General features: G+C 41.8%; 1 protein-coding gene across 5 annotated transcripts in view; it reads right to left on the bottom strand.

Annotated features, from left to right (window-relative positions):
• Positions 1–4,839: 4,839 nt before the first annotated feature.
• The window catches only part of LIMA1 (LIM domain and actin binding 1), a 38,644-nt gene continuing 30,341 nt past the window's right edge, over positions 4,840–13,142 (bottom strand). For all 5 annotated transcript variants that reach the window (XM_042857408.2, XM_008173846.4, XM_065576559.1 and 2 more), the window contains 4 exons: positions 12,873–12,930; positions 11,556–11,671; positions 7,626–7,759; positions 4,840–7,128 (listed from right to left, as the gene is read on the bottom strand). In XM_042857408.2, the coding sequence (XP_042713342.2) occupies positions 6,105–7,128; positions 7,626–7,759; positions 11,556–11,671; positions 12,873–12,930 (1,332 nt within the window). In that variant the 3' untranslated portion in view covers positions 4,840–6,104. The remainder of the gene's footprint in view (positions 7,129–7,625; positions 7,760–11,555; positions 11,672–12,872; positions 12,931–13,142) is intronic.

Here is a 13,142-nt window from a genome sequence, read left to right on the forward strand (position 1 = left end):
GGGCCGGGAGCATGCGCGCTGGGGGCGGGGGGGGGACGCTGAGCCTGCCCTGTGGGCGGAGACTGGAAACCCCGGCTGAGGTGAGGGGGCGGGGCAGCACAGGGTCACGTGCCCAATAGCATCAGTGCCTCTGTCTCCTGGGCATTTGTGAGTAAAATGTTTTGAATGAAAATTCCCCGTTTCCCAACTTGTAACATTTCACTCACAGAGTCCCAGGGGTGGGGAAATGGCCCAGGCGAGAGCAGCACTGTGAAACCCCTCGCCTGGGAATTTGTCACCGGATTTGGGAAGTCGGTAGCGCCAGTCTGGGAAAAGTTGGCATCAGGCTATGGAAGCACCCAATAGCATCCATGGGACAGGGCGGCCTCGCTCCCCCTTCCTCGGGCCCCATTGCTGCCCCATGCCCAGAGCTGGGCTCTTCGGCGCCATCCCCACCACTACAGCCCGCCGGCCGCTTCCCCTCCTCAGGGCAAGGCCTACCCGCCCTCGAGCCCGGCCCACTCACCAAAACCCACAGCACAACTGCTGCCTTCAAGAACATCAGAACCGTCCGACGGGCTCAGACCAAGGCCCATCCAGCCCAGTGTCCTGTCTGCCGACAGCGGCCAATGCCAGGTGCCCCAGAGGGAATGAACAGAACAGGGAATCATCCAGTGACCCATCCCCTGTGGACCTGCTGCTGGCTGCTTCCGGGCCGCAGCACCGTGTCGAAACAGGTAGGGACTAGCCTGCCTTAGCCGGGCGGCACTGCTGACAGGACTTTTAACAGACGGGTCAGCAGTGCCGACCAGAGCCGCCGTGACCCAGTGCCTTTCATTACGTGACCCAGTACTGGGTTGTGACCCACAGTTTGAAAACCACTCATTTAGACTAGTCCTCTGAGGCAGCCACAGTCAGAGGAAAATCTAGACAACTTTAGTTCAGACCACAAGCCCAGGGGAAAAAAGGAGTATGAATGATTACTGAAGACAAGGAAAGAGCTCAGCCAGACCCCATTCCTTCAAATTGGGCCATTTAAAACTATACCCTTCTGTAAAAGCAGTAGTAGCTACAATGGGAAGGATAATCCCCTCTCAGAGCACATACTCTCCCCACCACTATTCTCTCTCACATCCCACTTTCTAAACCCCGTAGCAGTCTCTCACTGGTTTACTATTCAGAGCTAATTTGAAAGCTCTCTTTGATTGGGGCAGAAATCCTATTTCCCTTTAGAACACCTATGCACATCAGTAACTTATAATTAATTTCTACAGAGTCAATACAATTATTGTATCTGATAATATGACACTTGGCTACCTGTCTGTGTATATAGGCACACAGGAAGCACATGCCACATCAAACCAGCAGTCTGCCTAAAACAATTGACCTACAAATCTTTTCCAATAAAGTTAAAGTGTACCCCTATTTTAACCATTTAGTGTCCCTAGTTATAGGTTAAACTCCATCTCTTGGACAATAAACAGCTCATTTGTATTGTGCTCCACAGCTTGGATAATGGTAGCTTTGTCAATCAATAGTAAGCTAATTGATACCACTTTCTATCCCAATATATCACAAAATGCATTACTGAATTATATTTTACAGCACTAGATGGTAAGAGTTTTCAAAAGTGCCTAGGCCCCATTTTCAAAAGTGACAAGCACTTAAGTCTCATTCACTTTGTGAGCCTTAGATGACCAGCTACTTAAGTCACTGAATTGTCTACAGTAGGTGAAGAGTTGGACAGAGAAAGTAAAAAGATACAAATATAACACAAATTAAAGATTCTCAGGTGTGATTTGAAATGAGCTGGATACAGGGAGGCTGTTTAAGGTGAGCTTCAGAGAAAGCACGTGTAGCAACAGGCAAGTTAGGACAACAGAGAGACTCACTCTAGAAGAGTTAGGAGGAGAGACAAGGCAAGATGCAGTGTATTGAAAACTAGGACAGTAGTTTTTAAACAGGATTCTCATATGGTCATAAAGCCACTAGATATATTGGGAAAATAATTGATTAGGGATCTTTGTGTTTTATAATGTTAAACTCCTCAAAGCTGGTAGGATGGAACTGCTAGAAAAATTGGAGCAATCTCAGTAGAGGTCCAGAGACTTTGGAAGTGACATAAAGCTATTCCCTTACTGGATTTTGAGAAGATACACAAAACCACACCCTTACTCCCAACCTGTTTGCCCGTGTGGGTGGTAAAGCCACTAGCTCAGCTAATTAGGAGGAGGTTGAGTGAGGGTATTTGAGTGGGCAACTGACACTGTACAGTCAGTATGAGTGGGATTATAGCATTAACAGTTCATCCAGAGATTTAATGTGAACTGGTGCTAGGGTTTATAGAAGAATTAAACTGAGGTGAGATTTAGAATAAAAATACAGAGATGTCAGAAGTACTCCCACTCAACCGCACCTGAGCGAGGAAAATTTAGGAAGATTTAACTTATTGAATTTAGAACTGTAAGTCTTATGATCAGCCAGTTGACCTAGAGCACCTTCATGGTGCTCTGCTTTTTGCAAATGCTTGAAGGGGACATAGACAAACAGATATTTTTGCTCTCTTTCTTCCTCCATTGGGGTGGTAAAGAAACTAATAATTTTAAAAACAAATATTTTAACAAAACAATTTCCCCTTAAATCCCAGTTGGATTTTACCTAGTTAGTTTGAGAGGCAGGGGAAGAAATCTTGAATTCATATTCCTGAACTTCTATAGTACTTGTTTAAAACTGCATTACAAATTGTCCTCACTACCTGGAAGAGGTATTATGCCCATTTTAAAGAGGGTGAAACAGACTCATGTCCCAAGCTATTAGCAGATCAAGGTTGAAAACAAGTTCCCATCTTCCAGCCCTATGTTCAGGCCACTAGACCACACTGTCTTCCCCTAATTTATTGGGCAATGCTCTAGTTATTTGATTGAATGACATAAGAGTATTGGATAGGTTAGTTCTCCTGTCCTTCAGGAAACTCCTGCAGACTGGTCCAGTTTCTTCCTCTTGTTGAAAGCAAGCCACACCAACTGTCTGGAAGGAACAAGGGCACCAGAGACAATGAGAATTGAGAGATGCATTTCCTATGCTCTTTGTGGACTTACTTTGGATTATAAAGACATTATTGAAACTTTGGAGCAGCAGTGAAAGGGTGATAGAAGTCCTTAGCGTTTTCATTTATTAATTACCATCAGCCATGGAGCTACTTTCTTCAAAGATAGGAGTAGTGATTAAATTTGAATATGTAGACCTAAAATTCTCAGACTATTACTCATCCCATTTATAAAGGGAGGACCTAATTCTGCAGCCAAATCCATGCAGTTGCTCACAAATGAAGGGTGCAGAAGAAATCTTCAGTTCTGAAGTGTGGCTTGAGTGTAGACTATGCTCTGTATTGTCTAAGAGTTCTCACAAAATATTTGTATAAAAAACCAAATGGAGTGCCTAAAACATATTAATGTTTATTAGTGGAAGGTTGCCATTGATTTAAGATTTGCTTATTTTGGTGTATTTTCTCAAATAGGCTTTGAAATTCCATCACACTAGGGCATCTGGTAAATGCGTCTTAGGGTTGAGGATCTGAGTACACTGTACAAGATAATTTGTGGCTCTGTTAGTTCTCATAGCAGCTGCTCTATCGTGGATGCAAATGAACTGGCCTATGTAAAGCACTCATATTGTGGTGATAGCCACTAATACAAAACAATGACTGGAAAGGGCACAGATATTAGAATTTTGGCAAAAACTTAACATTTAGGAGACACTCTTGGTGATACAAACGTCTCTAGGGGGGAAAACTATTATAGTGTCATTCACCAAGATTGGGCAATAGTGAGTCTTATATCCCAGAAATTGAACCGTCTCATCTTGGGAATCATGGCACTTGTATTCATTGATGCATAATGGCAAGGACTCAGCTAGCTGTGCCATGAGCTACATCATGTTTCCCACAACTTGATCCATGTCATAAGTTAGTATTGGCTCCACATGGGACGGGTATTGGGCACATCTAACAAATGTGATTTCAGACTTAGTATCTGAATTGGAGTATTAAATGTTGAAATATTAAAGTCTTGAACAAACAGGAAGACAGCACATTTTACTTACTCTTCACCTCCATAGGCCAAGGACCTGCTTTTCAGATGTGCTGAGCACCTGCTGCTTTCACTGACTTCAATGGGAGTTTGTGTTTTTCATGGGGGTGAGGGAGAATCAGGCCCAAGTTGCATTTTAGCAGAAATAGAAAAATGCATTCTTTAACTCTATAGTCCGAACATGATTAACAGCTCCCAGATCAGATTAGCCTGGCTGTGTACCCAACACCTCCTGCCAGCCAGCATCTCATGCAACTGTGCATTGCCACCATGTATCTATAGCTGCTAAATGTCTTCCGGCCAGACAACTGCCCTACTAGACTTCTCCCCCTACTGCATAAGTGGTTCCTCACTGCTGCTGGTTACCTCCCTACTGTATTTCCTCCCAGATCTTCCCAGTCTGCCCCTTCCCTAAGGAGCTCCACTTACAGCTACCACTAGTCACTTGGTTTCCCCCAGACCTGCACATGTAACTAGGGAAGTGCCTTCAAGTCCTTTTCTCTAAGAATTGTTTAAAATCAAGAATGAAAGGGTTAAACAAGTTTGTCCCTCTGATCTATCCTGTTTTTTAATTCCTCTTCCAGGAGCATGTGTATTGCCATTTGCCAAACTGGCTAGAGTGGTCCAACAGTGTCACCTAGTGGTATGAAATCAAATTATGAAGACTTCAATGCTAAGAGAAGATAACTCATAACCTTCTCAACCAAGGTCATCTTATATACTGTCTTATTGTAGTTAAAACAAAAACATGAATTAGGCTTCAGCCTTAGAGTTCAAAGTAAATTACAATGCTTTATTGAATACAAATGTTTCATATTTAGCAAGATTGGAAGAAAGTAGAATATTTTACACCTCTATAAAAATATAGTTAGGACTAATTCTCAAGTGAATACAGTACAGAGAATAAACTACTGTAGGAATAACCCCCCCCATTCATATTATTATTTGTAAAATAAATCCTGTCAAGTTTAAAAATGTACTAAAAGCTTTGCTAGAAACCAGTTCCCAGAAAGAATCCCACTGTTTGTCTAGTTCTCTTAGATTTTGTATGTGTATGTCTCACAGTTGTAACTATTAAAAAAAGATCTCTAGCAGTTTGGTACAAGTAGGGTTTAAGAACTGTCAAAAGGCCTTACAAAAAAGTTATTTGCAGTTTTAAGTGAATCAGAAGAGGGAATGAAATCTAAAAGTAGAAAAAAGTCACCTCAGAAAATGCACATGGAATGCAGACTCCTGTGAAAGGGGTGGTTTGTCTTCAAGAGTATCGTCAGTCATCATTGGGTTTGATCTGCACTACTATTCCAGCAAGGGGCACACTGGTGCATTAGCCAGCCAGAGGGCTGTACTACCTCTTAATTCCAGTTTAGAATTTGTTGTGTATACAGGAGAGCAGAGTGCAAAGTAAGAAGTTTTCCACTCATCAAGAGCAAGCAAATAAAAAGAATTACATTGCATTCTGTGTACTTAATATATTTTAGTTGCTAGATACTAAGCACAAAGAAAATTAGTGTTTTCATGAGGAAAACATCCCAACTGTGCCCTTTACATGTATTAAAGTGCATTCAGTCATCATTCTTAAAGCAGGCTTGCAAGTCCCTTTGGAATTGGTCCCTAAGCACTGCAGTAGCATTCACAGTGGTAATAATAGTGTATTACAGAAAGTGTTAATACCACCTTTGGGAGTACAGTGGAATCCTGCAAGCTACTGTTACTGGAATAAGCGCCAAAGCACAAAAATAATAAAATACAATGACCAGGGTATAGAATAGATTTGTGTTCTCATGCTGTAAATTGTGATTACCTGATGTAGGAACAGCTGTCCCACACCAAGGGATCAAACATGTTTCCATACAGCTAGACATGATCTTTGCAGGTTTCTAGTGTACTTTTCTACCTCATATCTGTACATTCTGTTGTTCCCTAATGTGTCAACGTGCAGGATAGCATCACTTTCACAGAGGGCAGCTGCTTGTTAAAAGCTAATACACCAATTTAAGGCCCAGCACCTTGCAGCAAGTTTTCTAGTGAAAGACCAATTTATTCTTCATCTTCATCCTCTTCCTCATAGTAACGATTCCTCTTGATCTGTTCTTCCACAGACAAATCTTCCACATCTTCATCTTCCCAGAACACAACATCTTTGGATTTGCTATTCTGGCTAGGGGATAATTCCTTGGCAGGGACCATGTTCAATAAGCTGAAATGTTTAGGAGAGTTGGAATCAAATATTTCTTTATTTGGAGATGGCTGCTGCACTGTGGCGTTTTCTTCCTCATCTGTCTCCATACCCACCTGACCATTCTGTACCAAGTTCTCTTCAATGTCTGCCATGATATCAGGCACTTCCCTTCCTCTTTCTTCCTCCAGTTCTTTATTCTTCTCTTCAGTGTTCTGGATGTTCCCATTCTCAGCTCTTTTTTCCTTTCGCTTTCTTTCCATCACTGCCTCACTCTCTAGTTCTTCATTTTGATTGAACGTGACCTTATCTGCTTTGGAAGGAGAAGATACATTCTCTGTTTTATGGCCCTTAACAGACATTGTTCTAAATGAGGCTGCTACTGTAAATGGACGGCTTCTTTCCTTCAGTGAGGATGTTCTTCGTAGCTTTTTGAGATCCAGGTCCACATCCTCCTGCACATCTGGCTTTGACACCTCATCTTCTGGGGGCCACTTTGGCTTAAATACTTTGATACCCTCTTCCAATGCACTTCCTTGACTACCTAGCTCTGATGGAGGTGGCCAGGCAATCCTCAGTTTCTTTGTTTCTGCTGGTTTCTCTTCCCTTCCAGGCAAAGCTGCAGCTTTTGCTTCCATGCTAGCTGCAAGAACTCCCACCTTTGCAATTGGGGCATCCTCTACTCCCGGACTTTGAGGGCCTTCTATTGTATTTACAGTGTGGGCAGATTTCTCCAGGGACTCTTCATTCTCAGTTTTGCTTACCCATAGTTCCTTGTGCGGTTTGTGCCCAAAACCTTCATCATAGTTGCCTTTGGCTTTAAAGAGCTGATTGAAGTGAGGCTTGCAATAAATATTCCCACGTAGAGATGCATATGTTCCAAGACTGTTCAAGAAAACAAAATGTTAGCACTTTGCATGTCTCTCAATCAGTTGTAGATTAAGGCCCAAATTTTAGCTAGATCACTGAAAAACTTGGCATTAAACATCTTAAAGTTTTTAGAAAAGCAAGTTTTATAGTGTGTTGACCTGGTGTCGCCAGAGGAAAGCTCCTACCCAGTATAAAAAAGGCATTTCTATGGGTTTTCCTCTTAAGTGATCAAAGATCTTTACAGCAGGTAGGTATTATCCCCATCTTACAGATAGGAAAACTAGTATAGAGAATTCAAGTGACATGTCCAAGGTCATGCTCAAGTTAGCAGCAGAGCTGGGAGTAGAACCTGACTCCCAGGCCCTTGCTCAATCAACTAGACTACAGCTGCCTGTATTCACAAATGAACATTTGCACAGTATCGTATTCAGCTTCCTGTTATGTTTTAGGAAGGCTGAATTTCCTTCTAAAGGACTGACACACACATATACCTCACCCTCTGCACAGATTACCTGAGTCTGCTATTGCAATGTGAACAGCGGAAGCAGCTGATATGAAACACCTGCTGGTTGGCAAAGAGACGTTCCATTGGGTACACTGTCTTCTGACACGCAACACAGGTTTCCTTCACTGGCAACTGAAACTTCTAAGGGAAGAAAAGAGGGCTTGTTAACTGGATAAGAACTAGTGGGTGAGGAGACTTGACTTGGGTTTTGTCCAAGACTTCCAGAGTTCTCAGAAACAACTTACTTAATAGTTAATAATTAGCAGCTCTGAACCCTACTTGTACCCTGTACCCTACTTGAGTAAAGCAGACCTATTACAGGCTCATTGCCTTGGTTTGATAGCAAGAGCCTATCCTGCATTCTCCCTCTCTTCTCTCCTATCACCTAAACCTTTGAGGTAAAACAATAGTCAAAAATTGACAGTGGAAGTGTTAAAATTCTCACATGGGTCATAAAGTAAGTTCTATCAAGCCATTCCCAAGAGACTGAGTAAATCTACACTGAAACTGAACACCTGCAACTGGCCTGCGTCAGCCGACTTGGGCTCAAGGGCTGTACGTTTTTAGTGTCGACATTCAGGTTCCTGCTTGAGGCCAAATGCCTACACGGAAATTTTACAGCTCTGCAGGCTGAGCCCTGCAAGCTAGAGTCAGCTGACATAGGCCAGCCACAGGTGTTTAATACCTTGCATGTCCTAGCCTCTCTGCCTCAAACCTGCTGATAGGGAAAGATGAGGAAGTGGGGAAAATACATGAGGGGATAAGTTTAAAAAAAAACAAACAAAAAAAAAAACCAGTGAGATGAACAGCAATACAAGAAGCTCAGTGGTGGGGAACAAGTAATGAGAAGGCCAAACAAACATGGGGCGGGGGGAGAGAAGAGGACGACAGGAGGGGAACAGTTTGCTCAAAGGTTTAGGCTGAGTACGTTTTACTAAATGCTTATGGCTTTAGGAATGAAGGCGGCTCATTTAGGCAACTTTCCATACAAACTCTGATTAAACCAGTAATTTATTCCTACAGCCTGCTTTTAAAAAGTTAGTCTCAGTAGTTCAGGGCAGCAAGAAATGTATCTATCCCCATATGAAAAATTTCAGAGCTCCAGCAAAGGCACTAGCTACACTCAGCTTTTAGGGATTTGCAGTTTCACTAAAATTAAAGTTACACAACAGATAACTAAAGTTAACCCTGATGTTGACAGACTAGTAACAGTGCGTGTACTCCATCAGAGGCAACATCCCATAAAAGTTAAGAAATATCTTAAGGATAAACTAGTAAGTATCAAGTGTCAGCATTGTGCTACTTGGGAATAACCTCAGAATGTGTCTCCTGACAGCATCAAGGAGGTGATATTCTATGTCCAAAGAGGTCACCTGATGCTCCTCACTCCTTAACACACCTACTAGAGGCGACTTAACATGGAAGCTTAATAAAGAGGAAATGGCATATTGAATATCCAGTCAAAAAGCTGGCCCTTCTGGACTGACCTGATTGCAACAGCTTTTCTAGCAACAGAATAGAAAGTTACCTAGGTCCAGTGTCAAAGGGGTACAGAAAATCACACTTAGATATGGTCAACTTTGTTGCAAAGGCATGTTCTACTACAAGTTTACTAAAAGCCTTTAAGAGAAGGATATGATGGTTAAGGGATATGGAAGCAGGAAGTGCAACATCACAGGAGACAGTTACAGGGATTGGTGTCTAGTTTGCATTTTAAATAAAATGATGACATGGTTAAGAACTGAAGGTTATGATAGATGAGGATCAGGTTGCTGAACAAAGCCAGTTGATTTAAATGGTTTGTCACAACTTTATTGTTGCACATAATTAGGCAGTTTGCTATATATTATTTCTAGTCTAATGCACTTAGATTGGGAACTTTAAAAATAAACTTTGATATTAGGTATTTGAAATGACACTAAGGGACTAATCCATACTGAGAATTTGATAGAAAACCTCAAAAAAACTCCCAGAGCCTCAAGAGATTTATTTATTTTTAAAAGGGAACTTCAAGGCACTGACCCTTTGCACCAATGTTCTCACCTCTGTGTAAGTGAGTCACTGCAAGCTCTAGAACACGCCATTGAAGTTTACTAGCCCAGACGAAAATCTACTCACCCACCCTTGCCACAAAAAGGAACAAGCCTTTACTAACTTCCTTACCAATAAAAGTTGCCCTTCTTCCCAACACAGCATAACTGCAAGGCTGCACTGCATAGTGCTAGCATATGTTATTGCAATACACGTCCCCATCTAAGAGGAGGAACTTACATGGGTATACAGTGACCCCTGTTGGTCTGCTGAAGAGGTGGTTTTTTGGGGTGAATAGAGAAAAATGTCCTTTCTGGGCATTACTATACATAGCTACTACAAGAGGAGGGTGAAGCCCAGTTAATAAAAAAAGGAGAGCTGGAGAGATAGCCAAGAGTTGAGCTCACATTAGAAGGGAAGCAGAAGGCAGGAGTAGAGATTAGGAACCAGGAACAGGAAACAGAAGCTGGAAGAGAAATAGGAACCTTACATGAAATCAACAGCATCTGGGCTGTTCTCTAAAAACTGCAGCAACAACTATTAATGAAGGTAGAGATCCAAGTTGGGTTTTATCATGTGAACAGATTCTTTTGAAATAAGCACAAAGAACCATAAACTTAAAGGATAAGCAGATTACATATGCACACACACTGGAATACCTTCCAAGTTATACAATCCTAAAGGCATTTTTGCCATCTCAAATTTTGCACATACAGCACCTTTCAGAAGAGGTGCTCACAGCACTGTGATATTAATTAAATCTTGCTATCTTCTTAAATAAAATAAATACTATACCTGTCCCTCTTTTACAGAAGGGGGGAAAATGCAGAGTGGTGAAGTGATGTGCCCAAGAGTAACATAGGAAGTCTGTGGCAGAGCAGGGATAAGACTTCCTATTTCAGACAGCATGTGTGAAGAGGATGCACCTCACATCACGTTATTGAGATATCATTAAAGTGCTCATCACATAACATCTGTGTGCCTCAAAGTGAGAAAATAAATCCCTGTCCAAAAATTCCCCATCGCTTCCTCAGCTACAGTTATATTGGGGTTGTTCTTGCCTGTTTATATCCAAGGAAGTCAGGAGCAGGTCTACAGCCATCACTACTGAAGGAAGGCTTGGGTAAAGAGAGGAGCAGCATACTGGGCTCTAAAGATGATAAAACTGGGACTCATCCTGATCTCCAGTGGAAGGGAATTTCACATCTAAGGGCTTGCCTCTGAGAATGCCAGGACTCCAGCTCCTGGGAGTTATACACTGAGCCCCTCAGCTATGAATACCTTCTTGATTGCAGCTGCTATCATGGTTGAGGTGAGGAGGAAGGCAGACAGCGAGGCCCCAGGGTGGGTTTTAAAGATTAGCATCAGGACCTAGATGAAAATCTCTAGGAACTCTGACTTAAGGAAAGCCAAGAGCTTGTCAATGCAAGACCTACATCCAGATTTCTGTACTCAAAACTTCTCCTCCCATCCCAGAAGCAAATTAGTATTCCCATACTGCCACTGGAACAGGGCCCCTTTAACAATATGTCAGCTGTCAGCAGGCAGCTCACAAACTCCATCTTTAAAAAAACTAAATTACAATTGTGTTGAGATGCTTTTCCATTCAGAACTCAAAACCCTATGCTGAGCATTGGACAAAGTTCCTTTATATCCAGTCTCTTTTCTGTCAGGAGTTCGTTCCAACATGAAGTTTTTTTAAAAGATGTCAAAATAAAGAAACTCCAGCTTTGCCCTATGGTAAAGAGCTCTCTGCTGAAGAGAGTTTGGATATTGATGGATCAATAGCATAAGATCCCCTGGGAGTGCAAACACAGATTCATAGGCTGGATTGAGTCTATGTTACAATCAGATTTGCTTAAGTATTAACTGTTGCTAGTGCTTAGGAAATAAATAGCTACTGTACCTTCACTACTTTTGGTGGAGAGGTGTCAGTCTGGTTGGCTGGTTTGGAATCAGAGCTCTGCTGTTTTGTGTAGAGACGTCTCTTGGCTTCAGTCTCACTCTGCGAGTTCAGTTCAACTGGGGAAGGGAGGGGAAGGAAAGTTCTGTTAAACTCATTTTTAAAAGCCACGAGAAACTCCTAGGAAGTTCAGTCTGGTAAGACCATGTAGCAATTATGTCAGAAAAAGGCTTAAAGGTCTGTCTGTTCCTAAACGTGTATGACTAAAGCATCAGTGCCAGGGCAAGCAAATATATTTACTCATCTTTTTCTGCACTGAAATTATCAAATGATTGAGAGGCTGTGTTGAGGGAATGAGATAGCTGCCAGCTTCTCAGTATGCACTAACCTCGTTTCTGGGAAATATGGCTCGTTTAATAAAATGGTTAAGCACATGCCTAAAGTTAAGCTTGAAGTCAATGGGCTATAAACATGTGCTTAAATACCTTTGGAAGGCACTTTAGTCAATCAGCTACTGCTAATATATTTATTGACTAATCTGTTGGCTACAGTGCTTGCTGTATTTGGCTCTGGAACACTAAGTCCAAATGGCGGGAGAATTGCACTGCTGGGGTTAAACATAAAGCCTTTATCAAGCAAGCATTAAAGCTGTCTCAGTACTACAGTTAAAAAACAATTTATAAACCTGATAAAAATTCCCAGGTCTTGAGCTGGGCTGAGGTTTGAGCACAAGATTTTTACTGGAAAAATCCCAAGAATCTGAAGGGGTTGCAAGTGTTGAATTAAGACTACTATATTCAAAAGTAACAATCTTTAAAATCATTTAAAAAAAAAAAAACACAGAGTCCCAATTTTATTCAAATTTTATGAATAAGATCTTCTCCTTCTGGGCTATCATATGACAAGTTTCATAATCAGCAAATTCTAAAGCCAATTTCTAAACCACTGGAAATGGGAGTTTATAAGACAAGGCTGACCATTACAGGCCTATGAACAAATGTCCACTTTCACCAAACAACTGGCTTTCATATGTGCTACAAAACTACAAGAAGGCGCCTAGATAATGTGAGTGGACTTCCATTGTGTGTGTTAGGATCCAAGTTCTTATGCTCAGATTGCTTCATAAAGTTAAATGAAATCCAGTCTTGACCAGCATATCCCTGTGATTAAATGGGAAGCCTGATGTTTCCTCCAGAAGCTTTGGGTTCTAAGGGCAAACTCATCTTGACATAAGCATGGCATACAAGTAGACAGTGCCAACACATCCTGCCATCCACCTGCCCACTCTATATTTATTGGGCCAGGAGAATGAGTGCTTACTGGTGCTATCTTCAGAAAGATTGGAGTGGAAACCCAGACTCTTCTCCCTGAAGAAAACCTGCAAAAGTAATGTTATACTGTGAACCATATGAAAGTCAGCTGGGCTCACCCGTTAACAGACTCAAATTTATAAATGGATAATCCCGGCATGAGTAGCAAAATAATGGGCAATTAATAGAACAATAAAACAGAAAATCCTGTTTACTAGCCAGTGTCCACCCTAAGCTAAGAACTTCAACGATGCTAGCACTGGCTACAAAACATATGTTC

Source organism: Chrysemys picta, chromosome 22, assembly GCF_011386835.1.
Source record: "Chrysemys picta bellii isolate R12L10 chromosome 22, ASM1138683v2, whole genome shotgun sequence".
NCBI lineage: Eukaryota > Metazoa > Chordata > Testudines > Emydidae > Chrysemys > Chrysemys picta.